The 25,973-nt window shown below is 33.2% G+C and overlaps 2 protein-coding genes across 2 annotated transcripts; both read right to left on the bottom strand.

Moving 5' to 3' along the window:
• Positions 1-5,269: 5,269 nt before the first annotated feature.
• On the bottom strand, positions 5,270-6,601 carry LOC18047623. The gene is made up of 4 exons (XM_024187456.1): positions 6,410-6,601; positions 5,924-6,193; positions 5,686-5,832; positions 5,270-5,584 (listed from the first exon to the last, which is right to left on the bottom strand). The coding sequence occupies exons 1-4, from the start codon at positions 6,599-6,601 to the stop codon at positions 5,270-5,272; spliced, it is 924 nt and encodes a 307-aa protein (XP_024043224.1).
• A 15,355-nt stretch (positions 6,602-21,956) lies between these two features.
• LOC18047622 (transcription elongation factor TFIIS) lies at positions 21,957-23,126 on the bottom strand. The gene is made up of 2 exons (XM_024187758.1): positions 22,971-23,126; positions 21,957-22,724 (listed from the first exon to the last, which is right to left on the bottom strand). Exons 1-2 carry the CDS (start codon positions 23,124-23,126, stop codon positions 21,957-21,959), a joined length of 924 nt encoding a protein of 307 aa, XP_024043526.1.
• Positions 23,127-25,973: the final 2,847 nt, after the last annotated feature.

Raw genomic sequence — 25,973 nt, 5'->3', positions numbered from 1 at the left:
TCGGGTACCTCGGGTATCCAATTTATTGGTGTAGGTAAGGTACCTTAGGTACTTGAGTTTATGGTATAGGTCAGGTACCTCAGGTATCCACATTTATAGTGTAGGTCAGGTACCTCGGGTGTCCACACTTATAGTGTAGGTCAGGTACCTCAAGTATCCGAATTTGTGGTGTAGGTCAAGTACCTTTGGTATCTAAACTTGTGGAGTAAGGCAGGTGCCTCGAGTGCGTATGGTGATCACTTAAAGCCATGGCACCCCCTCATCGACATGTGGCGTTTTATTACAATTTTACTGTTTCTCCCCAAACAATTACTATTCTTCATCTTCTTGACTATACTTTAAACAAAACAAAGAAAACCTAACCCATTCCTCAAAATCTTCTTTTCTTGTAATCAAATCTGGAATGAGAATAGTCCGTTTAAGGGAGGATTTTACAACGACCAGTGAACTATTGATGGATCTTAATGGAAGTTGATAGTTTTATTTGGGTGTTTTTGGATTTTGATGGAGGTTATTTCAGTTGATGGAGTTCATGTTGATGGAAATTCAAAGACTAATGTGTTTGTGTCTCTCTCTCCCTATATACATACATACATACATACATACATACATACATACAGGGATTTGTCACAAATAATAAGTATATGCTATTTTCATTTTTCAAGAGCAAGTATGTGCTATTTTCAGATGAAGATTAAATTATATTTCCGCACATGGGATTGTGATTTCTATTATGTTATTATGGATTCATTAGGGCACAACGTTAAATTAATATTTCCCATCCAAACAAACACTAAAAGATAATAAAAGGGGTCTTTAGTAATCTTATTAAAAATTTGAGGGTTTGTATGATTATTTTCTTAAATTAAGGCGGTGTAATTGTTATTTTCTTAAAGAAATTCAGATAAGTTGTGATTTAAATAACAATTTATCAATAACATGAATGAAAAAAGTAATTCAGAAACCTATAGATATGTTTATCTTCTATGAAATTGTTTAAGTTGAATTAGACTTAGACATATAGCCCAAGGAAGATAAGTTGTAATAAAATTACAATAAATTTTTAGGGTTTTTAAAAGGTATTGTGTTATGAATGATTAGATTATCTATAATAGAAGTTAAGATACAAAGAATTAAAACTATATATATATATATATATATCATGAAAATTTAGTAATAACAGTTGGTCGGTTATGTCACAAAAACAGTAGGTTTTCCAGCTATTCTACACGTTCAAAAACAATTAAGTAAAATTTTTGACAATTTGAAACGAATAATATTAGGTTTACAAATTAATTCTTAACAAATTATTATTTACAAATGATGTGTCATAAAGTATTTGTTGGATAAATAAACAGAAGTCATCATTAATACGTCTGTAATCCAAATCCGAGCAATTAGTTAGATTAAAAAAGAAGAAGAATGTTTTGGCATACACAAGGACCTAATTATTATTATTCTTTTGTTCATTTCACATCAGATATATCTGATTCAGTGTTGAACTCAATGCACTTCTCCCCCTCCGATCGATCTACCTACGATCACAAACAGCAATAAAAGTCCACGGTAAGAAATTAAATTATCAAGTTGATAAATAAATTAGAAAAATACATCATTTCAAATAATAATTATTTTCATTAAAAAAGAAGCAAACGATAATAATAAAGAAAAAGTTAAACAGTACTTATGCAGTCCAATTCAGGGCAAATAGTCTAGTATCTTCAAAAGTAAGAATGACTGACATATGTAGTACGTACTCATGAACCTAATTATTAATTTCTTTTTTATTTCATACAAAAAATATAGGATGTTGCTTTAGGTTTGTTTTTTATGAACAACTAATATTTGTTGGGTCAAAGTTACAATTTCTGAATGGTCAAATTTAACCATTTGTTTGTCACCCCATTTCACAAGTTAAGAATAATAATAATCATTATTATTATTATTAAAAAAAATTGTGATGCATTGAGATATACACATGATGCTAACAAATTATAATGTACAAAGTTATTTTCAGCTTCACTAATTCAAACCCAAAATCATTCCGAGAAGCGGCTTCAATCATAAAAGAAGCTCTGCAGGCTCGTTTTCCGAACGGAGTATTACCAGGATCGAGTCTGAGTGTGATTTCAGAGCTTGGCCGGTTCTTCGCCGGCTCGGCTTAAACGCTTTACACTCAATTATAGGGAAGCGTACTGGTGGGCTGAGAAGGTACTGGATTAACGACGGGAAGTTCGGGTCATGTGCCTAGGTAACCGCGATGAAGCAGTTGCTAAGTATACTCCGCTAACTCTTGCTTCCAGCAAGGGACTCACGAGGACTTGCAATTCAACGGTATTCGGGCCAACACGTGATTAGCAGTCGATGAGGTGTTTACGGAAGTTGACGTGAACTATTGGGTGCATATACGACGGCTTAGGGAACCAATTTCAATGGATCTGCCATTCCAACCTACGTTGTCTGCTCAAATGAAACCTAGCTAGCTAGCTAGCTATATATAATGCATTTGATCACCGATGATATCTGTTTGCTGGTTAATTTTATTATATGAGAACTGCAACGTCCAGGAAATAATCCAGCTTTTTAAATCAATAAAAATCAAGATTTTCTTTCTTTGCGTTTGATTTTAACGAGTGGTGATCTTTTACCCCTCATTATATCTCACAACTCTCTACATTTTAGTTAACCCTATTAAAAATTTTAAATTAATATTTATTTTTTAACACATCCCACCTAATTCCAGACTAGGGATGGCAATGGGGAGGGGACCAATCTCCCCATACCCATCCCCGATATTTTGCATATGTCCCCATCCCCTCCCCGTCCCCGTCAGAATTGCTTGAGAGAATCCTCATCCCCTCCCCGAATAATAACAGGGGATCTCCGAGGGTCCCCGGTCCCCGAATAACTAATAGTCTAATACATTTTTTTATTTTCGATTTTAAATTAATCATATTAAAATAAAAAATTCAGATAAAAATAAAGTTCAAAATATATCTTACATTAATATTGATCCATTACAAAGTCACATTCAAAATATAAATTATTAAAATAATTATCTTTATCAATGACCCAATCTTCATAATCCTACAATAAAAAGAAAAAAAATTATTTTTATATCGGTAATAAAATAAATGAAATAAATGTAGATACTTAATTAATATTTTTAATAAAACTATTTACCTCCTGCTCGTCCTGTTCTTCCTCGAGAAATGTGGCAAATTGAGAGATAGCCTCAGATTTCAAACCTAAAACAATGAAAATAATATAAGTAACGTAACTTATAAGTGCAAATATTAATAAATGTATAATATAATTACAATGTAAAATAAACTCATACTGCTATTGTAAGCTCGTAACCAACTTTGACAACATATTAAGGCCTCCAATGTGCTTGGATGAAGTTTGTTACGGTATGGGCTCACAACTCTACCATTGGTGCTAAAAGCTGATTCAGAAGCAACTGTTGTAATTGGAATTGTCAAAATATCTCTAGCAATTCGAGCTAATGTAGGATACCTATTAGCATTTGTCTTCCACCAACTCAAAATATTAAAATCTTCCATCCGGGGTATAACTTTCTCATCCAAATATGAATCTAATTCATCTGCAACAACTGCACAATCTCCATTGTTTACATAATCATCAAAACCTGTCATCCATTTGGTTGCTTTCTTATAAGAATCCCCTGTAGATCTAGTAGAAGAACTACTCCCAGTATAATCAAAGCAATAAACAGTTGGTGAAAACTTCAATTAATACTCTTCAACTAATTCCCGGCAAAGGGTGACCACTTTCCCAACATACAACTATTTTGATATTTATTATTTTTAACAATATTTATAATTTTGTTATTTATTTATTAGTAATTTTAAAAATAAAAATAAAATTAAAAATTAAAATGGGGAAATGGGTAGAGGATGGGGATTCCACCTCATCCCCGTCCCCTCCCCGAATAAAAAATTGGGTAAAAAATTTTCCCCGTCCCCTCCTCGAATAAAAAATTGGGTATAAAATTATCCCCGTACCCTCCCCGATTGGGGAAAATCCCCGAGGGTACCCGTCCCCGTGGGGATTTTTGCCATCCCTATTCCAGACTTACCCATCTTATAATTTTTTATTTTTTTTCCAAGTAGCAGCCGCCCATAGTATAATATTTATAAAATCTATTTTAAGAAGAAAAAAAAAACTTTCATAATCAGTATAATCTCTCTATTTTGTTTTAAAGGTTTCATCCACCATTACTATAACCATTAAAAAAAAAATTGATACTTCTTCATCATCCTCTATTGAATATTGTAAATTAATTTCTTCTATGATTACAAAGTAGAGTATACAATATTTGTAGAGAGTTAATAATTTAAAAAGCTAAAAGAAATTAGGGTTTAAGAAATCAGATTAGCTAAATTATATATTTATAAAAATTGTCATGTGGGTGCACTTAAACACTATTTACCTTTTAAGTCATTTCATATAAAGATAAAATATGTATTAGCATGAAAGTGATTAATAGGGGCTGATGGGATATAATAAGGGATCAAATATCACAACTCTTTTAATATTCTTGCCCAAGATTGGTCCAACCTGGTCTACAACAAGTCCCACCCGGGCTGTGCCAAGCAGTGTGTCGTGCTTCAGCAAAAGGCCATTTAAAATTTCAGTGGAAAATTAAAGGCAACTTGGTCTCATAACCTATAATTTTAATGTTACAACTTGGAATATTATTGGCAAAACACCAACAAATTTTTCATAATTCTACTTAGTGCCTGTTTGGTATAACTTATTTAATGGTCATAATTACTTATTTAATCTCATAAGCTCTTATCATAATTTTTATTGTTGTTTGACTGTTTTTCTAATAGGGCTTTCAAAACTTAAATAAGTTATTTACCGCTACTAGGAAAAGATCAAATTTGGGGCTTTTAGAAATAGAGGTTGAATAGCTTTTTTTAAGTATTAAAATATATAAAATATCCACTACCTAATTGACAATTTAATAAAAGCTCTTATTGAAAATATTTTAATTATTAAAATATATAGAAGCTCAAACTTTTAATAAAAGTTGTTATTGACAATCAAACAACTAAATTTTTTTTTAATAAAAGCTCTATTTATAAAAGCTTTACTTGAATAAACTCTACTTGAAAAACTGTATCAAACAGAGTCTTAACATATAAACTCAAATGAAAACTTTAGTTTATCTTTTTCAAAATTTTCTCAACAGAAACACAGCAAATTGTTCTATCAAACAACCAATACAGATAATAATTCATGGTATTACAAAGTCCAACTGAGGATAGTTTGCTGCAAACTCAACAGCACGCTTTCTAATAGACTGATACTCCTTGGTGTCTCTATGGCACAATTCTATTGGCTTTCCAAGGAAGAATGGTGGACAAGGATAATGAGTTACTTTGTCCAACTGCTTGGCATTCTCAATCAAACAAATCAAAAACTCGGTATCAGTTGAAAGCCCCATGAATCCAATCAATTCCACCTCCCTAATGCTTAAATCTCGGAGGCTTACGTATGGATGATCCTTAACGGTTCGTACAAACCCAGATGAAGGCTCCACCTTGAATAACTGCATGAAACAGGAAAAAAGAACGAAAAATTTTTATAAATAGTTATATGCATAGAGAAAATGCAGTCTAGAAATACAAATAGAGCTCCGAAAATATCTACCTTGAGCGTAAGTCTATGCAATGAAGGAGATGCTTTCAAGAAAGCAGCACAAGGAAGAAAGCAATCATCATCGTTGACTTTAATTGTCAACTCCAAATGCTTAAGATCAAATACTATTGGAATATTGTATGGGACCGCCTCAGGAACCTGAAACAATTTGATAAAGATACTACTAGTGTTACATACAAATAAATTAAAGAATAATAGTTGTTAAAAATTAAAGATCGAACATGCAAACCTTAACAGATTGAAGTTCCAACTTAAGGGTTCGTAGTTGCGACAGGAAACTTGAAAACTGGTTAAGGTTATGCATGAAGTACTGGGAATAAGTGCACGCAATGTGTACCTCAGCAAGATTTGGGACATTTACAAAAGAAACAGTGGTCTCATAAGCGAAAAATTCAAATGATATGAGATTTGCAGCATCAATTTCAAGATCCACGAAACCTGACAAATACTTCAGCTCTAAACGCCTCAACTTGAGAGATGCGCCCGAAACTTTGAGACTCTTAAAGCAATTCTAATTGTTAACACTCAAAACCTCAAGAAGGGGACAATTAGATAATAAATTTTCAACAGCCTCTCCAGTTATATCTAAGCATGTCAAGCGTAGGGATGTGAGAGACCTAAAGTTGGAATAACTATCAAGATGGGAGGTGAAATTGTATTGTCGAATCCGTGAGCCAAATTGAACTTTTGTAAAATCCAACTCTAATTTTTGAACTCTCCTTTCTGTAGCAAAATTAATCCAGTTAGCAATATCATCATCACAGACAACATCGAAACATATTCTTAACCCTTCTATAGTTCGACATTGAAGTGACCTCAAGACAAAATTGACCCAACTTGTAAACTTGTTTCTTTCTACATCAAGTGCCTCCGTTCCCATACCCAAATCGTATTTCAAATCCGCCATTGTTAGCGGATCATCAAAGTCCAAACAACCAGAAAAAAATTTCCACAAATATCTCCATGTAATTGAGAGGACGCTGGCCAGTACTGCTTCTTTCATAGTCAATCGAGATAACACATTTATAAGAATTTCATCGGGTAATTCGCTAATGCTGTCATCCATATAATTTTCTTTTCTTCCCTGATATTTTATGGGTAAAATACAGGTATAATATTCATCCAAATTGTCTGTTTTTCTTATCTTATCGTTGATCAGAAGCGAAATCCGGTCCATACCATTATTGCCTCTCTTGGCACACTAACCACGGCAGGAAAAAAAAAATCAAATATTATTCTTTCAGCTTAAAAGCAAATAGCAACATGAAAAACATAATAATGACGAGGATTTCTAAAAAAAAAAAAAAGAAAGTGAATATGTCAGAGAATATTATAATTTTGTTCTGTTTAAGCTTTCAAAGTTAAAGTTAAAGCTTTAAGAAATAAATACGATGAAAGAATAGTAAAAATTACCTTATTGAATGACTCCCCTTCTGCCATCGTGATTTGCCTTGACAAAATTTAAAAAAGTCTTTGTTTCGCTTCGGCAGATTGTTGTGTTACGATGAGTTTTCTGAAGGTTTAAGGTTTTAAATAAGGTGGCTTTTGCGTAACTTATGGTTCTGTAGTCTTTACGCAGACGGATTGGATAAATTTGCTAAGTTTTCTTTTTTGAATTATAATAACAACAATATTACTAAAATTGTAAATCTCCAATAATTTTCTTTTCTTGTGGGAGGTTGAGGTGGTGCTGAAATTCGCTCTCTATCATTATTCTTTTATTATGAAATCAATTACATTGTGGCGAGACCCAAATTGCTATTACCTACTTTCAAGAGGAAACTATTTCCATTCTTTTTAAGAAAGAAGCTACTTCCCTTTAAGGAAAAATTTAATGCGAGGGTCGGTGGCGTTTTTTAAGACAAATTTGATCACCATTAAATATGGGTAGAATTAATATATTTTTTTTCTATGTTTTTATTATCAAATCAATTAATTTTTTTTCTAATTTTTTTTTCTTTAAAGCAGGTGTATAGTGTTGATAAACAAACTTGTGCCAAATTTTACCGACTGTCATGAATTAAAGTTCAAATCTCATGAAGTCAACTGATCCCAATATATATATATATAAAATTCAACTCAAATAGATTAAGAAAGTTTCAATTTTTTATTAGCAAATTATTTGATGTTAAAAGTTTTTAAAACCTGTTTAGATTAATGGAAATTTTGATTTGCTTTATTTTTTAGAGCACTGAATAAATTAATAGTACCTTATAATTCATTTACAAACAAATGCCAATAAACCATTTTAAAAAATAATAAATTAAACACGCCTAAATCATAATCATAAATGTTGTTATTATACTGTTAGATTTTCATAATGCCATACATTAGTCATAATAAACATTGAAAAATTATTTTGATTAAGTTCTGAAAAATTGAAGAATTATATTGATGTTTAAAAGAGGATGATACTCGTTAAAAAAAATGTTGTTAGCAAATTATAATTATTTAAATGATAAATCAGCATAAATGTGAACAAAGGTCAAAATCTCAAGTATAAATGATCAAAATTCATGATCAAATCTCCTGAAGTGTTGAATAATGATTTCATTCAAAAAATGATATTTCAACACCTAAGTTTTGTAACTTACAGAAATCAATTGTATAATCAAAATGTTAATGACATCTTAGTAATCTAAAAGAGTGCCAAAAATAGCGTAGGACATATATACATTCTTATTATATTTAACTATAAATCCCATGAGGTATGATATTAATAATAATAATTGTAGTAATAGTTAATATAAATAATCATAGTAGAAGAAATACAAAAAAAAAATTACTTATAATAACATGAATTTTTTATTGAAGCAATGAGAAATTAAAGAAACTATTTTGAAAAGAAAATAGAGTGGTAAAAATTTTATACAAATCAAGTATTTTTTATTAACTTATACCATCGTATCTTTAGAAGCAAAACAATTGCAATCATTCTTACATGATATTTATTTATTTACCTTTGAAATTAATGAAAAACTAACACAATTAATTTGAAAAGTAAAGAGAAAGATGAAAATAAATGCATAAATTTATTTTAAATACAACTAAATACTATTAATTAAAATGATTAAATGAGAATAGGTATGTATAAAAATTAAAAGCTCAAGTATACATACAATCAAGTTCAAAAGATCTCGTGAAGTAATGAAGATGAGGGAAAAAAAGGACTTAGATTATGCACTCAAAATGTTGAAAATGATAAAGGGTTGCAATAAAAAATTCTTAGTATTATGTGGTAAATTGATATTTGTTAAAATAGTAAGGGGTCAACCATAATTCACCTTATTGATATTATTGTCATTATTGTTAGTTAAAAAGTTAATTTATTATTAGTTAAAAAAGGACTTGGAACATGTATTTATAGTGTTGGAATATAATGAAAATAATAGGAATTCTAAACCCTTATAAGGAATAAAATATTAGTTTATATTAAATTTCCAGAAAATGATTGCATAAGGAAATTACGAAAGAATTAAAGATCATACATGGTATAACCTCTGTGTATGCGTTTTGTTAACTAATATAATAAAGGTAGTTTATTAACAGGCATTGTTAGAGTAGTTTGGTCGTATTTGTACTTCTGAAGAGTTCTTAAAATTAAAGTCTCATGTTCTGCCTTTTTTCATTTGTTTCCTAAACTAAATGCAGCTGTAATATTGATTTAATACCAATTTTATTTCTTTCCAGTATTTCATGCTAGAAAAATAGAGAAAAAGCTAAAATTACTGATATTTTTGCCGGTTATTTTTACGTGCTTAATTTCTGTTGTAATTTTTGAGTTTTTCATATTAGATGCTATTTGATTATTTATATTATTCATGCAATCAATTTTGTTCTTATTCATTGTAGATGTATTCTTCATTTAGCTTCCAAAGATCACTTTGTCGTTAAATTGAAATTGACATAAAGGTTGCATAGAACAAGTATGCTAGTCCGAGAATAAATTTTATGTTTTAATATTGCTATTAAAAAAATTATTTAAAAAATATGATGGTAAAAATGTGTATACAATTTTGTGTTTATTTGGTATTAAAGCCTAATTTTTTTCTTATTGCAAATAAAACTTATTTGATCCTACCTAAGAAGTTAGGACATGCATTGGAAATTCTGAATATTATTTATTTTTGCCCTACCTTCTTTTCTAATAACAAAAATATGATAAAGTTTAACAATTAGTCGAGATCTAAAAAATGAACTTGAAATATCCAAGCAAAATGTTAGAATTCAATGAAAAGAGTTGGATTATAGAACTAAAAAGTGGTGGGAGTAAGAATGGAAGAAGTTAACATAAAAGTTGAAATAATATACCAAGAATTTGATAAATTCAAACACAAAGTAAGAATTTAAAAAGAAAATTTGACATATTTACCCAAAATGTTGGAATTCAATAAAAAGAGCAAAAATATTGAACCCAAAAAGTGGTGGAAAAATAAGTTGGACCAACTTAGCAATAACTAGATAAAGTCTAACAGAATATAGAAATATAAAAAATAAACTTGAAATATCAACCTAAAAATTTGGAATTTAATGAAAAGAGTGGAAATATAGAACCAATAACCGATGGAAAAAAGAGTTGAAATAACCTATCAAGAATTTGATAAATTTTAACAGAAAGTAAGGATCTAGAAATTGAACTTGAAATATCCTAACAAAATGTTGGAATTCAATAAAAAGAGTGAGAATATAGAACCAATAAGTGGTGGAAAAAAGAGCTGAAGAGGTTAACCCTAAAATTTTAAAAGAGTTACCAAGAATATGATAAATCCAACAATAAGTAGGAACCATAAAAAAAAAACTTGAAATATTCACGAAAATATTGAAATTAAATGAAAATAGTAGAAATATAGAGCAAAAAAAATGGTGGAAACAAGAGTTGAGGAACATAACCTAAAAGTTTGAAGAACTCAACAAAAAGCTGATAAAGTTTAACAATCAATCGAGATCTAGAAAATGAATTTGAAATATCCAAGCAAAATGTTAGAATTTAATGAAAGGAGTTGGATTATAGAACTAAAAAATGGTGGGAACAAGAGTGGAAGAAGTTAACCTAAAAATTGAACTAATATACCAAGAATTTGATAAATTCAAATGCAAAGTAGGGATTTAAAAAATTTTATTGATAGGTAAAGTTTATGCATGTAGAATTTTTTAAGGTAGATTGAGAACTTTACACTTGTATAAAGGAGTGCGTTTTTAGAAATTAAAGGAATGTATGCTGGGCAATTATTGTTAATAGGACATTATAATTTATTTGCAAATAAATGCCAATAAATTTATGAGTAAAAAAGACCATTTGAAAAAGACAAATTAATGAAACATGCAAAATCCTATTACAAAATGTTTTTACTATAATGTTAGATTTTCATCATATCATATTGGCCATAATAAATTTCTGAAAATTATTTTTGCTAAGTCTTGAAAATTGAAGAACTTATTTTATAAATTGAAAATTATATACATACTTAAAAATGAAAAGGAAGAATACTCATTATAAGAAAAAATATTGTTAAAAAATCTCATGATTGTAGTAAGGGTCCAACTATATTGAAACCGCTCTAAGGTAGATCACCATTTTATAATGCAGCAATTGCATGCACCTCTTACATCTACTTTTAATTTACTGTCAAAGTTTTGAAAAATTAAAGAAATTATTTAAAGAGTAAAGAGAAAGATGAAAATAAATGCATTAATTTACTTGATAACTAAAAATAATTAATTAAAGCGATAAAGTGAGAATAAATATGTATAAAGATTAAACGTTCAAGTATATATACAATCAAATTTAAGAGATCTGAAGTGAATAAAATAGAAAAAAAATGGATTTAGATTATAGACAAAATATTTAAAAAGATCAAGGGTTGTAATAAAGATTTTTCAATACTATATAGTAAGTTAATATTTACTAAAATAGTAAGGGGTCAAACATAATTCACCTTACTAATATTATTGTTTTTAGTAATACAAGTACATTGACTAGTTAATGGGAAGGTTCAACACAAAATTAGTAGAACAATAGTTGAAACAAAGATTTTTGAGTACTATATAGTAAGTTAATATTTTAGTAATACTTTACACTTGAGCGTCGGAGTGTGAACACTGGGGCACCCCAGTTTCACCTCTATGCTCTATTTCATTGTTTTGCATGCTTAAAACTTATTTCGAAGGACCTTTTTCTTGATTCATACCTCTCACCGTCGTCATCACCTCCTCATCCATTCTTACCTCATTCGAATTTAGAAATATCGCACACAACAACCTAGTGAGGTACCCCAATTACCCAAAAAGACAAATTTATTATTCTAGATAGGTTTTCTTTTTTCCTTTCCTCCAAAATATGTCTAAAAGAATTAGCGTCGTCTAGTGGGGATCACACAAGAAGCCTCCACAGTGGTTATCAAACTAGTTGTTGTGTGTGCTCCAATACATGACACTCGACGTACCTTCTGAAGGTTTAACGACGGATCTTACAAGGATGGGAGATGACAGCAATGGTGAAGGCAGTGATCCCACAAGGAGAGTAGGGTAGTGGGATCAGTCAAACAATCGATCGATATTCGCCAAGATGAAGAGCCCATCTCTCATAAGCGTTTTGAGGATCTTGCTCATGCAATTCTTAGGGCAGTGGGATCTAGAGGGCCCGAAAAATCACCGCCGCCAGCGACCCCGGATGCTCCACTACAATAAGCAGACCAACAAATCACACTAAGAGCTGAGATACCCGAGACCAGCAGGCCAAAACATGGGCCATCGGGTACCCGCTCTAAGTTTCAAATCGTGGGCTCTCGAGATGAATGTTCCACCGTCTCTTACAATTCCCGTAGCAGCCAGGGTACTAGGTGTGCAAAGCAAGCCCACAAGGATCTTCGTGACAAATTAAATGCCAAAATGGCTTCTTAAATGGTAGTGACAACATCAGGTGCCCTTGGGGTACCCCTCGAGTTCGTGGAAGAAATGGAGCACCTAGAAGCCCAAGTGAAGCTCTTTTCCGAAAGACAAAACATTACAAGTGCTCCAACATCAATGACATACCACTCGTCATTCACAATGGAGATTCATATGGCAGCTCTCCCCGAGGCTTTCACCATGCCACAGATACCCTAATACTCAGGTACCACCGATCTCTCGGAGCATGCTAAATTATACCATGACCAAATGCTTATCAAGGGTGTGGACGAGAATGCCATATGTAGGATGTTTATACACACACACTCACGGGCCCCGTGAAATTATAGTTTTAACCGTTGAAGACAGGTAGTATATCCTCTCTACACCAGCTCTTATCTAAATTCACTAAAGAGTTTTCCTATTCTTCCATTCAAGATAGGGTAGCCTTTAAACTTGCCTTCACCAAGCAAGAGGAATCCGAACCTTTGGCGGAGTATGTGAGCCGTTCTACCAAGAGGTGCTGCGAACCGAAGTGTTTGGACACAAATACACATCGACCCACTTTGAGAAAAATTTACGGTTGGACAAGTTATGACGTTCTTTTTAAAAGAAACGCCCGCTTTTATATGGGGAAGCCCATTCTCGAGCGTTGCAGCAGGTGGAGATAGATGAGAAATGCCAACTAAAATGGCAAGAAGATAAAGCCGAAGTCATGAAAAGTAAGGAGAAGCCTAAGAAGACGGAAACCTCAACACCGAGGGTACCCCGGGTACGAAGCCCGCCATGAGTTACCCAGCGCGAACGAGGGTACAATGCTCCTGGTGTCTCAAGGGTACCCAACTTCTTAGATCGCCGCCACCAGAACAATGATAGCGACCACTGAAACCTTGGTACGAATTTTACCATTCGCTAAATCGTTTCCCTGCACAACCAATAAAGAGGTACCCCAACATCAAGCGGAGTCTAAAGTATTGCGAGTTCCACGAGGATTTCGGTCACAATACAACTGAGTGTTTCAGTTTGCGCGAGGAGATTGAATCTTTGATTCTTAGTAGGTACCTCGAGGAGTTTGTTGCTGGCATGATAGAAGCTCGGAAGTCCTTGCAGCAAGGCAAGGGCAAACACATAGTTGATAACAGTCCCGAACGGGAGGCACCCCAAGGACCCAAGAAAGGCATATATGTGCGGATGATAGCGGACGACCCTACTCTAGCTGGCCAGTCCAAAAGGGCCATCAAAAGTTATGGCAGATTACTACCGTTAGTAGCCAATATTAGTGGGAAAGTCAACTTCATCGGACAGGGAGTACCTCAGGTACCGCACCATCCCCCGCCAATCATTTTCACAGAAAAGATACTTAATGTATCTCGTACCCCCATGATGATGCCTTAGTAATTACATTGAAGTTTGTTACTAGCAAAGTGGCAACGACTCTTGTAGACACCGACAACTCCCTCAATATCATTTTCAAAAACGTCTTGGATAAATTATTAATTGAGTCGCCAAAAATCGCTTCATGTGCTGCACCTCTTATTGGGTTCACTAGGGATATGGTCATCTCAAAAGGTATCATCACACAGCTCGTTACATTTGGTAAGGTACTTCACCATATTGTTCATATGATTGATTTTCTTATTGTGGATCACTCGGGTGCCTATAATATTATATTGGGTAGGCCATTCTTGGTGGCAACAAAGGCAGTTGTATTCATGCACTACCTCACTATGAAAATTCCAACAGCCCATGAAGTTATCACCATCAAAGGGGATCAACAGTTAACTCGTGGTTGTGGATCACTCGGGTGCCTATAATATTATATTGGATATGCCATTCTTGGTGGCAACAAAGGCAGTTGTATCCATGCACTACCTCACTATGAAAATTCCAACAGCCCATGAAGTTATCACCATCAAAGGGGATCAACAGTTAACTTGTGGTTGTTACTCTATTGCCTCCAAAGTCACTAACCAAATAGCTTCTGATCCACTATTGAAGGGTTACCTAACTAATAGAAAGCCAACACTTTACTTGACTAAGCGAGCACTTGTTAGACAGCAGAGAATAGCACACAAAAAGCTTCTCAGACAACTGGCCTACAAAAGCAGCCGGGAGCCTCGCCAATGGGAGTAGAAACAGTTGTGTCTGGTGTACTCGAGTTACCCCATGATGTTCGGAAACATTCCAGCTGCGAGTTTGTTGTACCTTTGGATCCCCAAATTCTAAAAGTGAAAATGAAGTACCCTACCTCAGAGAAGTTGGCCTGTAAGCCTTGCTCGGCCGGCAAAGCTCAAGTCATTGCCGATTTCTTGACTAAAGTCGCCAATAACTCTGGGGGTAAGGAATCTTGGGATACCCGAGCGAGATCGGACTAGCAGTAAAAGGAGAACAACTTTGGAGAATCAATATTGATGGCTCTTCCAATTGACATAGAAGTGGTATGAGAGTAATCATCATTAGCTTCAATAGAGGAAGATTGTACTACTAATAAAGTGATAACACTCTACCTCCTTTTGTCTATTTTTTTTTGTTTTCTTTAATGCTTACGTGTTTGAAGTCTATGGTTAGTTACACCTTTTAATTCCCTCAGTCTCTGATGACAACAAGTGATCCCAAGATCCCCCATATTCTCTTTAGGATAATAAAATAGTGTTATATAATGATCTATATCTCCACTTTTTATGAATGCATTTGCTTTACCAAATTTGATGATGTGTGCTTTTTTATTTGCCTTTCGATTATTTGATATGGATTAGTAAGTTTAAAGTACTATAAGAATATGTTTACTATTAAACTAACTCCATATATGTCATTGAGCATTGTTTACTATAACGTAAGATATTATCCAGAGATCGCCTTATTTCAGAGTAAACTGGGATAACTGACCTATTCCTGATCATTATAATCTACTCAACACCAGACCCAGCAACATGCATGCTAGTAGCTGCCTTTATCATTATTTTTTTGCCATATTTAAATCGATGCAAATTGAGGATCATGAGGTTTTCGACCATCTAGCATAAGGGTAGGCGAGCAGCCACTTTTATCTCAATCTATGTTATTTATTTGATTGATTCCACGCGAATGGCGAATCATGAGGTTTTCGACCATCTCACATAAGAGTAGGCGAGCAACTACCTTTATCTCAATCTATATTGTATATTTGATTCCACACGAATGGTGGATTATGAGATTTTCGACCATCTTACATGAGGGTGGGCGAGCAACCACCTTTATCACTATTTGTTTTGCATATTTGATTTAGAGTGAATGGTGGATCATGAGATTTTCCACCATCTCATAGAAGGAATCGCCACAAGTTTTGTGAAGTTTGTAGCAAGCATTTCCAAGAAAATCACCATATGCTGATTACGCATATGGCGTGAAGTTTGCAGTAAGCATTTCCAAGAAAATCGTCATATACCCAAGATACCCCACGCTAGAAAGTCACTCTTCAAATACACCAAAAGGGTACCCAAGGTACTCAGGGTATCCTACGACAGAAAGCCATTCATCGAATATACCAAGAAGGACTATAAGAAATATCGAGAAAGGTATTAAGAATCGCCATAATCTCCTAAAGATTAACATCAATCATATACGGATGAATCGCCATCTTGATGATGAAATTGGGTTGCTCAATCATGAAGTAAGAGATAACTCAATGAATATCTAAGCTCAAGGGTACTCAGGGTACCCCATGCACCTAGTCAGATCTCAGAACGCAGAAAAGAAGAAAAAAAAAGGGAATGAAATGCAGAAAACAAAAACAAACACCGGATGAGGAAGGTTATCTCAAGAACACATTCTAGCTGTATACGGCCTATGCTAAGTAACCGATAGAAGGCTTTCATTAGTTAGCCCAACCTACTCTAATCTATGCACGCTCAACACATCGTTTTCCCTCTGTATAGTCCTTTCAACTCTCTAAGTGAGAATCTCTCCCAATTAATTCCGACCATAATACTTAAAGGCCTTACTGGAGGCATGTGTGGAGTACCAGATTAATATGAAGGGCTATCCCATCTGTCTTGGGGCACTCTATGGTTTCATTCTTGTGGGGTAACCAGAGGTCAACCAAAAAAAGAATGCCAAAAAAGGAATGTAACACTTAACCTTGATATACTCTAAGTTTTGTAAAGTAGCTCTCTGAACACTCGAAGAGCGAGATTGGTTAAACTTGGAAAAGGAAAGTGAAGGAGCAGTTTTTTGGACGTGAGAACCAATATGGTCAACTTAAAGAAGGGTAAGTGAGGTACCCTTTTTTTCCTATTCAACTGGTCATCAAGCTAAACTTCACATCGTCACGTGTTGCTCCTACTCTTTATGCGAGTTTGTTTTGCCTCCAATACTTCTCGCCAAAAAGAAACTAAATGGGATTTGTTTAGAGAGAAAGAGGAAAAGTTATAGTAAAACACCACGTGTCAATGAGGTAGAATGACTATAAGTAATCACTGTACGCATTTGGGGTACCCCACATAACTCGGTACCTGTGGTACCTCACATAACTCATTATTCGGGGTACCTTGCATAATGCGATATTCAGGGTACTTCACCTACCTTGCTTAACTCGGTACCCGGGGTACCCGACAGGTCAGATTTGAAACGAACGAGGAAAGTTCTCTGAAAAGTCAGCCATGAGAGACGTCTCCATCGCTTGAAGGATAATATTTGACTTTGTCAAAATTAAATAATAAAATATCATACTAACAAAGTGGCGACAACCGCCTATCACTTCTGCCAAAAGTAAAGGACGCTATTGTTGGTGAAATTTAACTCAATTGATATTGATATCAATTTACAAGTGTACACAACAAAAAATAAAGTGATGAGTATTCAAGATCGTCTCCACAGGGATTGATGTTACTAGAAATGCTTCAGCAATCACAATAATACTATCTACTTTAGTTCCAAGATGAATAAGTTCAAAGTTGTATATCAACTAAATTGACAATGATAAGGAAATAAAATAAATAATCGTAATGATAAAATAAACTAAGTAAACGGTGTGTAAAAATCAATGGAGAATAGGGTAGTTGAATGATCTAACTTTCTTCATGGGCTGACTGTTTTAAATCAAGTTAACACCAGTTGCTACAACAATTCCTACAGCACTGGGCAGAATTATTTTGCATCCTCAGCTGTCGCGTGTTAGATTTCTCATACCTTTAAGTATCATAGCAATGACCAGTTGCTATTCTACCCGAGGCATGACATTATGAACATCTATCCTCTCCACACTACAAGGTGAGTACCTATGTCTAGTTTGTCATAAATCTTAACTTCAAGTATACCCCTTATGGGATTCAAGATAAACTTAATCCAAGAAACTCAAATTAAGATAAAGTATTACTCTAATAATATCCACTAAGACATGCCTTTTGCGGCTCTATCTTAACTTGAACCATTAAATGGGTGTTCAATTGAAATAACAGTTATAATAATAGCTACTAGAGTAAAATGCTACAACAATTATATAGAAACTCACAAGAACAGTCAATAACCCATTAGATTGTTTGTCACTCAACTACAAGCAAGTTTAGTTCATACTTTGAAAAACAAAAACAAATAGCGAACTAATGGTCACTAAATACATTGGTTCAATCAAAGAGTAGAGAAAGGAACAAGTAAAGAATAATGAAGACTGAGTCCAAACAACTCCGCTGGATTCTTTAATGATATAGCCTTGGTTCCCTTGAATTCTGAATTTTCTTCTTCTTTTCCTCTTGATTTTCTCAATGTTAATTCCTTGCCGTCGTTCTATATGTTGCGCACCTCTTTTTATACTGAAACTTAAGGTAAGTGAGAGTCTAGGGCGAGCATGAGTCAGATTAGGAAACTACAGATCGCAATCCTGCAGGTTTCCCATGCTAAGTTTTCTCTATCGTTGTTCCAGAATTGCTACGGCAATGGTTACCCCAGCAACTACTCTAGCGCTGTACTGTTCCAGATTTTGTTTTTCTTCTTTTGTGGCCATATTCTTCTTCATTTGTGCCAGCCTATTGCTTCCACATTCTCTCCTTGAATCCTATGCTTCTAAAAACCTGCAATTATTCACACAATTTGAGCACAAATTACTTTAAATTGAGCCAAACTTATTAAGACTAACTAAATTAATTATTTATGCAAAATGTAACAAAAGTGCAATAGAAACACATCATTTACTCTCTAAGTGATCTTGATTTAAATCTAAAATTGCCATAATAACTCTCATTTCATAGAGTTATCAGCTGTCCCAAGGACAATAGTCCTCAATCACCTTATCAGACAGCCACTGACTGAGGTACCTTGGACTATTCTCCAACATGCGTCACGTACCCAAAAAGGATAAGATACGCCGTGAATGCCTTCTTGTTCTCCAAGCATGCACAATAACGACTCAAAAATCATAAAAAAAGGTAAAAGGACGTAAAAGGTCTGAAAAGGGACAACCAATAGCCATAAAAAATACACCATGTGCCAGTTGGGGTACTCGATATATTAAGGTGTCCAGGTTCTATTCTCATCATTCATTCATGAACACATACTCTACAAAATAAGCCTTTTTCAACCTTAAGCTATTATTTTCAGAGGGCTGGCAAGCTCTCTCCACCATAAAAAAGATTAAGTTGCTGACTTGAGCGTCGGAGTGTGAACGCCGGGGCACCCCGGCTTCACCTCTAACCTATATTTCATTATTTTGCAGGCTTAAAGCTTATTTCAAAGGACCTTTTTCTTGATTCAGACCTCTCACCGTTGTCACCACCTCCTTTATCCCTTCTCACCTCCTTCGAATTTAGAAATATCGCACACAACAACCTAGTGAGGTACCTCAATCACCCAAAAAAACAAATCTATTATTCTAAATAGTTTTTTTTTCTTTCCTCCAAAATCTGTCTAAAACAATAATTATACAATAATAAATGTAACATCAAATTTTGCATAAAATTAGAAAAAATGAAATGCTTAACAATATTTAAATGAATTAAATAATCTATAATGTAAATTACAAATGATTCATAAAATCTAAGATATGAATTAGTACTTATAAAATCGAGAGATCTATATGAATCAACTAAGAGGACTTGAGAATAAAGCTCATCTAAAGTATGTATGCAAGTTAAGATAGGCACTTTACGTTTTAAAGCAAGCACCAAAGGCATAGTATGGCAGGATTGCTGAATTTCCAACTTAGAGTGGTTATTCAGTGACACATGCTGATTCTATCTTGCTCGTCAAAGCTAGTGAAGGAAAGTTAGCAATTGCACTAGTATAGGTGGATGATTTGATTCTTACTGTTGACAATGAAGAAAAGATTCGATGAATAAAAGAGAACTTATCAATTTGCTTCCAAATGAAAGAGCTTGGTTAGCTTAAGCACTTCATTAATCTAAAGGTTGATTGAATAGATAAGTAGATATTTCTTTACTAACATAAATATGCCAAAGACTTGCTGAAGAAGTTTAAGATATTGGAATACAAGCCAATCTCAACTCAAATGGAAGTCAAAACAAAATTATGCACACACGAAGGCAAAGATTTACATGATGGAACAATGTATCGACAATTAAGAGGTAGTTTAATCTATCTAACGCTAACTCAACTAGACATTTCATATGCAGTGAGTGTAATAAGTCGATATATGCAAAATCTGAATAAGCCTTGCTTGGAAGTAGTTCTCTAAATGCTAAGATATGTGAAAAGTACAATCAACTATAGTAGAAATGTGAAAGTTGCAAGTTGACTGGTTATTGTGACGCTGCCTATGCCGGAGATCATGGTACAAAAATATTAACTACTGGATACGTTTTCAAAATTGGGTCTTAAGTAGTTTCTTAGTGTAGTAAGAGACAATCAACTATGTCATTATCGACTATTGAAGCAGAGTATAGAGCAGTAGTGATGGCAGCTCAAGAATGCACTTGATTGATGCATTTGATGAAGGATCTGTACCAACTAGGAGATTACATAATACCTTTGTATTGCAATAATCAATCGGTGATAAACTTGGCATAAAATCCAGTTTTTCATACAAGAACTAAGCATGTGGAGGTGCACCATTACTTCATCAAGGAAAAAGTCTTGCAAGATGAAGTTGAAATGAGGTATGTTAAGACAAACGATCAAGTTGTGAATTTGTTTACAAGAACTCTTGGTACTAAAAAGTTTGAAGAGTTCTGCGAACAACTCAATATAAATCAAAGGATTAAAGTTGGTGTTGAGGGGGAGTATTAAAAGTCCAACACCAATTTCATTATCCAATCCAATTACATTTCTCCAATCCCAAGTTCAAATCTCAATTCATGAAAGATTCAAGAATTATGTAGAGAATGGGAGATATCTCTAATCTAAAAATATCTAAAGGTGGTAAAAATATTTAATTAAAGAAATCTCTTGAATGCGTAGAGATATTTATCAAATATGGTTGTTAAAGTTTTGTAATTTAATATTTGTGTGGTTTGCAATAGTGCTATAATATTATTAATACCCCTAAGCTTTTTATTGTGAGTACCAAGTGAAGAGTGAAGAATTAGAAGAGAGAAAAAAGAGTGAGTCATGAGTGTTGTAGTGTCTCTTACAAAACATCAATTAAGTCCTTCAATTTAGCAAAATGTTTTAATTACCCAAATACTTTCAGTTTCAAGCAATTTAGTTCTCCTCAGTTTTCAACAATGACATGACATCGTAGGTTAAAAAGTTGCGGTTGTCATACATTCCATGTGCAACAACCTTTGAACTTGAGGACCAAAATATAGTGATAATGATAGTAATAATAAAATTACTAAATTTCTAGTAATGATATATATTATATATGTCACACTGAAATGTTTTTCAAAAAAAATCATTTAGTAGTACTTTTCCTATTCCCAGTAACCGGTTTAATTACTTTGTTATTTCTATCTCTTCCATCATTGTAAAGATTTATTTGTGCTATTTATGTTAAGATTAAGGTCCTGTTTGGAATTAAGGTTGGGTAGATATAATTTTTAAGTTACAGCACTAAAGTGTTTTGGTAAACACTAACTCTTATAACTAGAAAACTAAGTTGATTTGATTTACACTTGTATGATGAAAAATCTATTATATATTTAAAATTTTGTTAAAATTATTATTTAAAAATTATATTTACTATATATTATTAGTTAGACTCACTATGTTCTCGTGATTGTTTTTGTGGTTTCGAGTATCAACAATATCCTTCCATAACGAGGTTCATTCGTAAGAAAATAAAAAATTAAAATAAATGAAAAAAAACGAAATTAAAATAGCATATTTAAAGCTAAAAGTGAAAATTAAATCAAACAGAACCCTAGAGGCCCTATGTTAGAGTTCAAAAACCAGAGTCCGAGTAGCTGCTTCATATATAGCTAAAGTCTTCTAGTGATGCTTCTTTCAAACTAAATCGGAAGCACTTCAATTCCAGGATTAGTCGAATCCCAGTACTGATTGCAGTTCAAGCAAGCTATATGCCTTCTCAATGATATGAAGGACATCCTTGTGTGTCCACATCGACCGCATTTGCAAATGCCGGAAATTATTTTTTTCGGTGATACAATTCCAGAAAATATTCGACCATTAGTTCCAGCTCTCTCCTTCTCCAGATTTTCATACCAGAGTTGCATTTTATCACTAGCCATTTCTTTTGCGGTCATGTTGACAATTTTCTCTGGTTTAACACGTCCAAGAAGAACTTTCTTTCGGAACTCCCGATTTGTTGGATCATTGATGTTAAATAGTAAGCATCTGTACTTGAACTTATAGGTCCCAGTAGATCTGCCCCAATTTTCATAAATCGCAGACTCCACCGATATAGCTACTTGAATTGGATCGCAAGCCCTCACTTGATCAATAATTTCTTTATTGTCATGACCAGCCTCCTCAGAAACTTTGGAGAGGGCACCGTAGAGTTTTTCCCTTACAATCTCCCTAATACAATCATTGCATTTAAGAGAGTTCGAAGCGTTAGGAACATTGCCTTGATATTCATTAATCACTTCTTCAACTTTGACATTCTTGACCACCTTTGCTTTCTTTGTCACAACAATAACATTATTGTCATAGTCAACCCCCAAGTACAGGTCATTCCATGACCAAATCAGATCACGAGTAAATAGCTGGATTTTCCGACAGGGATGCCTTAGCATATGTGTGAGATGTCTTACAACCTGAGATCGATATTATGTTAATAGAAAAATGTAAAAAAACTGTTCTGAAATTTCATTAATTACTAATCAAGTTCATTCAGGCTGAATGCAAATGGATAGGGATCCACATGTGCCAATTCTCTGGTGCGGACATCCCCAATACTGAATTTAGTATTTTATTTTAATTAGGCAGGGCTGTCTATCCTCAATCCACTTTATTATAGAGTTTAAACATATATCTATGAGTGATTAGTAATTTAATAGTACCTGAGTAGAGACAAGAAGTTGATAAGTGATTGAACAATTCTTGAGCTGATCCAAAGCATCAAGGCACTGTGCTTCCTCCACCCCTCCCTCCCTCCACACCGCTGCCATTGCCGCTCTTTTGGCGGCTTCATACAATTCCATCATTTTTTCCTTCATCGCTATTTTTTTTCTTTTTCTTTGCAAATCCATCACTATTTAATCCACTAGTAAAAACAACAAAAACAAATTAAGTCAAGTCCTTCAATATATGAATTTATTATAACCAGATTAACAATAAATTTTGATTTTGACCCACTAAAAATTAACTGCAAGACAGCTGATCATACAAATTAAAAAGGGGAAATTTTAATTTGGAGTGCCCTGCACCAGTTCTGAACCAAAAAATTGAGTACCAAAAATTTCAAATTTCAGCAGCACCGTAGTAGTATGAAGAGTTATATATATAATTAGTAACAAAAAGTTCAGATCTTCAGTGGAAGACATACATAGCAGGATAAACCCCTAATTTAATTAATAGCTAACGGAAGAATTAAAGTTTGAGGAAAGAAAGAATAAAAAAGATAATTAAAGTTTAAGAACAGAAGAGAATCTACGTGATACGGATGATCAAACTGAAATTTCACCACCAGGTTAATTTCGAGTGATATCGACGATCCAACCGAAGGGCAATCAAAGGAAGTTATTTGATGTAAAAATAATTATAGGAAGTCTTTTGTGTTATTTTAGTCGGTGTACTTATTTTAGTTGTATTTGTCTTCATTAATTAAATATTTTAGAGTTAATTTCGAGTGATATCGACGATCCAGCCGAAGGGCAATCAAAGGAAGTTATTTGATGCAAAAAAAATTATAGGAAGTCTTTTGTGTTATTTTAGTCGGTGTACTTATTTTAGTTGTATTTGTCTTCATTAATTAAATATTTTAGAGTTAATTTCGAGTGATATCGACGATCCAGCCGAAGGGCAATCAAAGGAAGTTATTTGATGTAAAAATAATTATAGGAAGTCTTTTGTGTTATTTTAGTCGGTGTACTTATTTTAGTTGTTTTTGTCTTCATTAATTAATTATTTTAACCAAATCGTTATTTCGGTTTTTAGTATATGTAGGGTTAGTGGTTATTAGTTTGGAAAAAAAAAAAGGGTTAGTCGTGGGGATTAGGATTCTCTCATGATTTAAGCTTTTATCTTAACAAATATGCTTACTTGAGAGGTAGTTGATAAATGATAATATAATAAATAAATAAATCTTAATCGTACATAAATAAAAGTGCATATGTGTCAAAAGAGTTTTTAAAATTCATATAAGATCAAATCATGAAAGGATTGAGTATTACAATGTTCCAATTTAATTTATCAGAAAAACTTAATCACGAATATGCCATGTATCCATGCTAAGGATCAATAGCACACACTAAAAAAAACTACTTTCTACGATATGTGACCAAAACAGCTGTGGATCGAAATTGTCACTTAAAGGGTAACAAACCATATTTTACCCGAAGTCAACAAAACTTGAACATAATCCTAGCCTAGATTGGAAAAAAATTATACATAAATATAGAGTATTGCTACATATTCCAAAATTTAATCCTAAATCATCCTGAATGATATGGCATTCATTTGCTGAAATAATGTAATTAATTCACTTCGAAATTATAAAACACATCACATGCCACATAATTTAAAATGAAATTAGAATAAAATTTGAGAATGTCTATCATTACTCATAAAAAAAAATGAAATAGCTTTCTAGATCATTAATCATAACAAATTTGTTAAGATTGTTTATGATTTTTTTTTTTCATTTTTTGTAAGTTTTCTCTATTTAATGACATGAGTCCAGATCTTAAGCACTTTCCTTTCATTAGTTATATCACGCTGGTCTTATTTTAGGAAAGTGACATCCAAGAAGACTGATATCCGAGTGCCACATCCTTTAATGTAGCGTGTGTAGCCTTAAGCACCAACTTTTGGCTAAGCTTAGCGCCTAGACCAAAGAGAGAGAAAAAAAAAAAGAATATTAAAGCTGCACGGTTTTTGATTTCAAACTTTTACAAGTAATAGGAAAATTAAAATATTTTTGTGGAAATAAAAATGAGTGGAATTGCTCTATGATGAAGTACTGATAATGATCGTACAATTATAAAGATACATATTAAATTTATAATTACTATTTTAATTTGACAGTCATTATGAGTACTTTACGGTAGAGTAGTTCCACCATAGTTATTGCCAATAAAAATTTGTGCATTTTTTTTTTTGTTAGGAAACTCTAATGGTAACGCAGCTAGAAAACTACCTCCCTCTTCTAATTATGAACAAATTAGATCTCTATAATTAATAAGGTACATGCAAACACCAAAACAGCCCTTGTAAATCATGCCATTTGCATTGGAAAATGGTCCCAAGGAACCACTGTGCTCTGTGTGACCATTTTTAAAGTAAGAAATTCACATAACCATTTGTTTGAAATAAGAAGGTGTTACTGTCCCTTTTCTTTTTAATTATTTCAAAACTCGAGTAACTAGCTACAAACCTCCTTCAAAATAAACAAATTATAATAATTCAAATGACCAAACGCAGTTCAAAATCCATTTGCGAAGTAAAATGAACAGAGTAAACAAAAGGGATATTCTATGAAAAAGAAACGGAGTCGGAGGAACAGTAGAAGTGTATAATCGAGATAACAACTCATATCGATAAACTAAAGTTTCAATCAAGGATCCAGCTATGGTGTAACAGGTGCACCATACCCCTCTTTTTGTCTTTTTGTGCTACCACCATTGAATCTAACACAAAAGTAGTTTCAAGGACATGGATGTGTTTATTTAGTTTTCAATAATGTAGTTCCTATTATTTGGTGAAAATTTTAAAAAGTCAAAGTTTATAAAATTTTGCACCAACTTCTTTCTCTCCTAATACTCTTAATAAGAATCACTAATTATTAATTTATCATCATTGTATTATAGTATTTACTCTCACAAGTTATAATTAATAGACTTAAC

Source organism: Citrus clementina, unplaced genomic scaffold (genome assembly GCF_000493195.1).
Source record: "Citrus clementina cultivar Clemenules unplaced genomic scaffold, Citrus_clementina_v1.0 scaffold_3, whole genome shotgun sequence".
Lineage (NCBI taxonomy): Eukaryota > Viridiplantae > Streptophyta > Magnoliopsida > Sapindales > Rutaceae > Citrus > Citrus x clementina.
This window is presented reverse-complemented; position numbering and strand designations above follow the sequence as displayed.

Bases quoted from the DNA above. Each gene is read 5' to 3' on its own strand.
- LOC18047623 (XM_024187456.1), bottom strand. From the start codon at position 6,601: ATGGCGGATTTGAAATACGATTTGGGTATGGGAACGGAGGCACTTGAT. The intron at 6,194-6,409 runs GTTCAAAAATTA...AATTGCTTTAAG, and splicing joins ATTTTGCTACAGAAAGGAGA to AGTCTCAAAGTTTCGGGCGC. The intron at 5,585-5,685 runs GTAGATATTTTC...TGTTTCATGCAG, and splicing joins TGCATAGACTTACGCTCAAG to TTATTCAAGGTGGAGCCTTC.
- LOC18047622 (XM_024187758.1), bottom strand. From the start codon at position 23,126: ATGAAGGAAAAAATGATGGAATTGTATGAAGCCGCCAAAAGAGCGGCA. The intron at 22,725-22,970 runs GTACTATTAAAT...TATCGATCTCAG, and splicing joins AACTTCTTGTCTCTACTCAG to GTTGTAAGACATCTCACACA.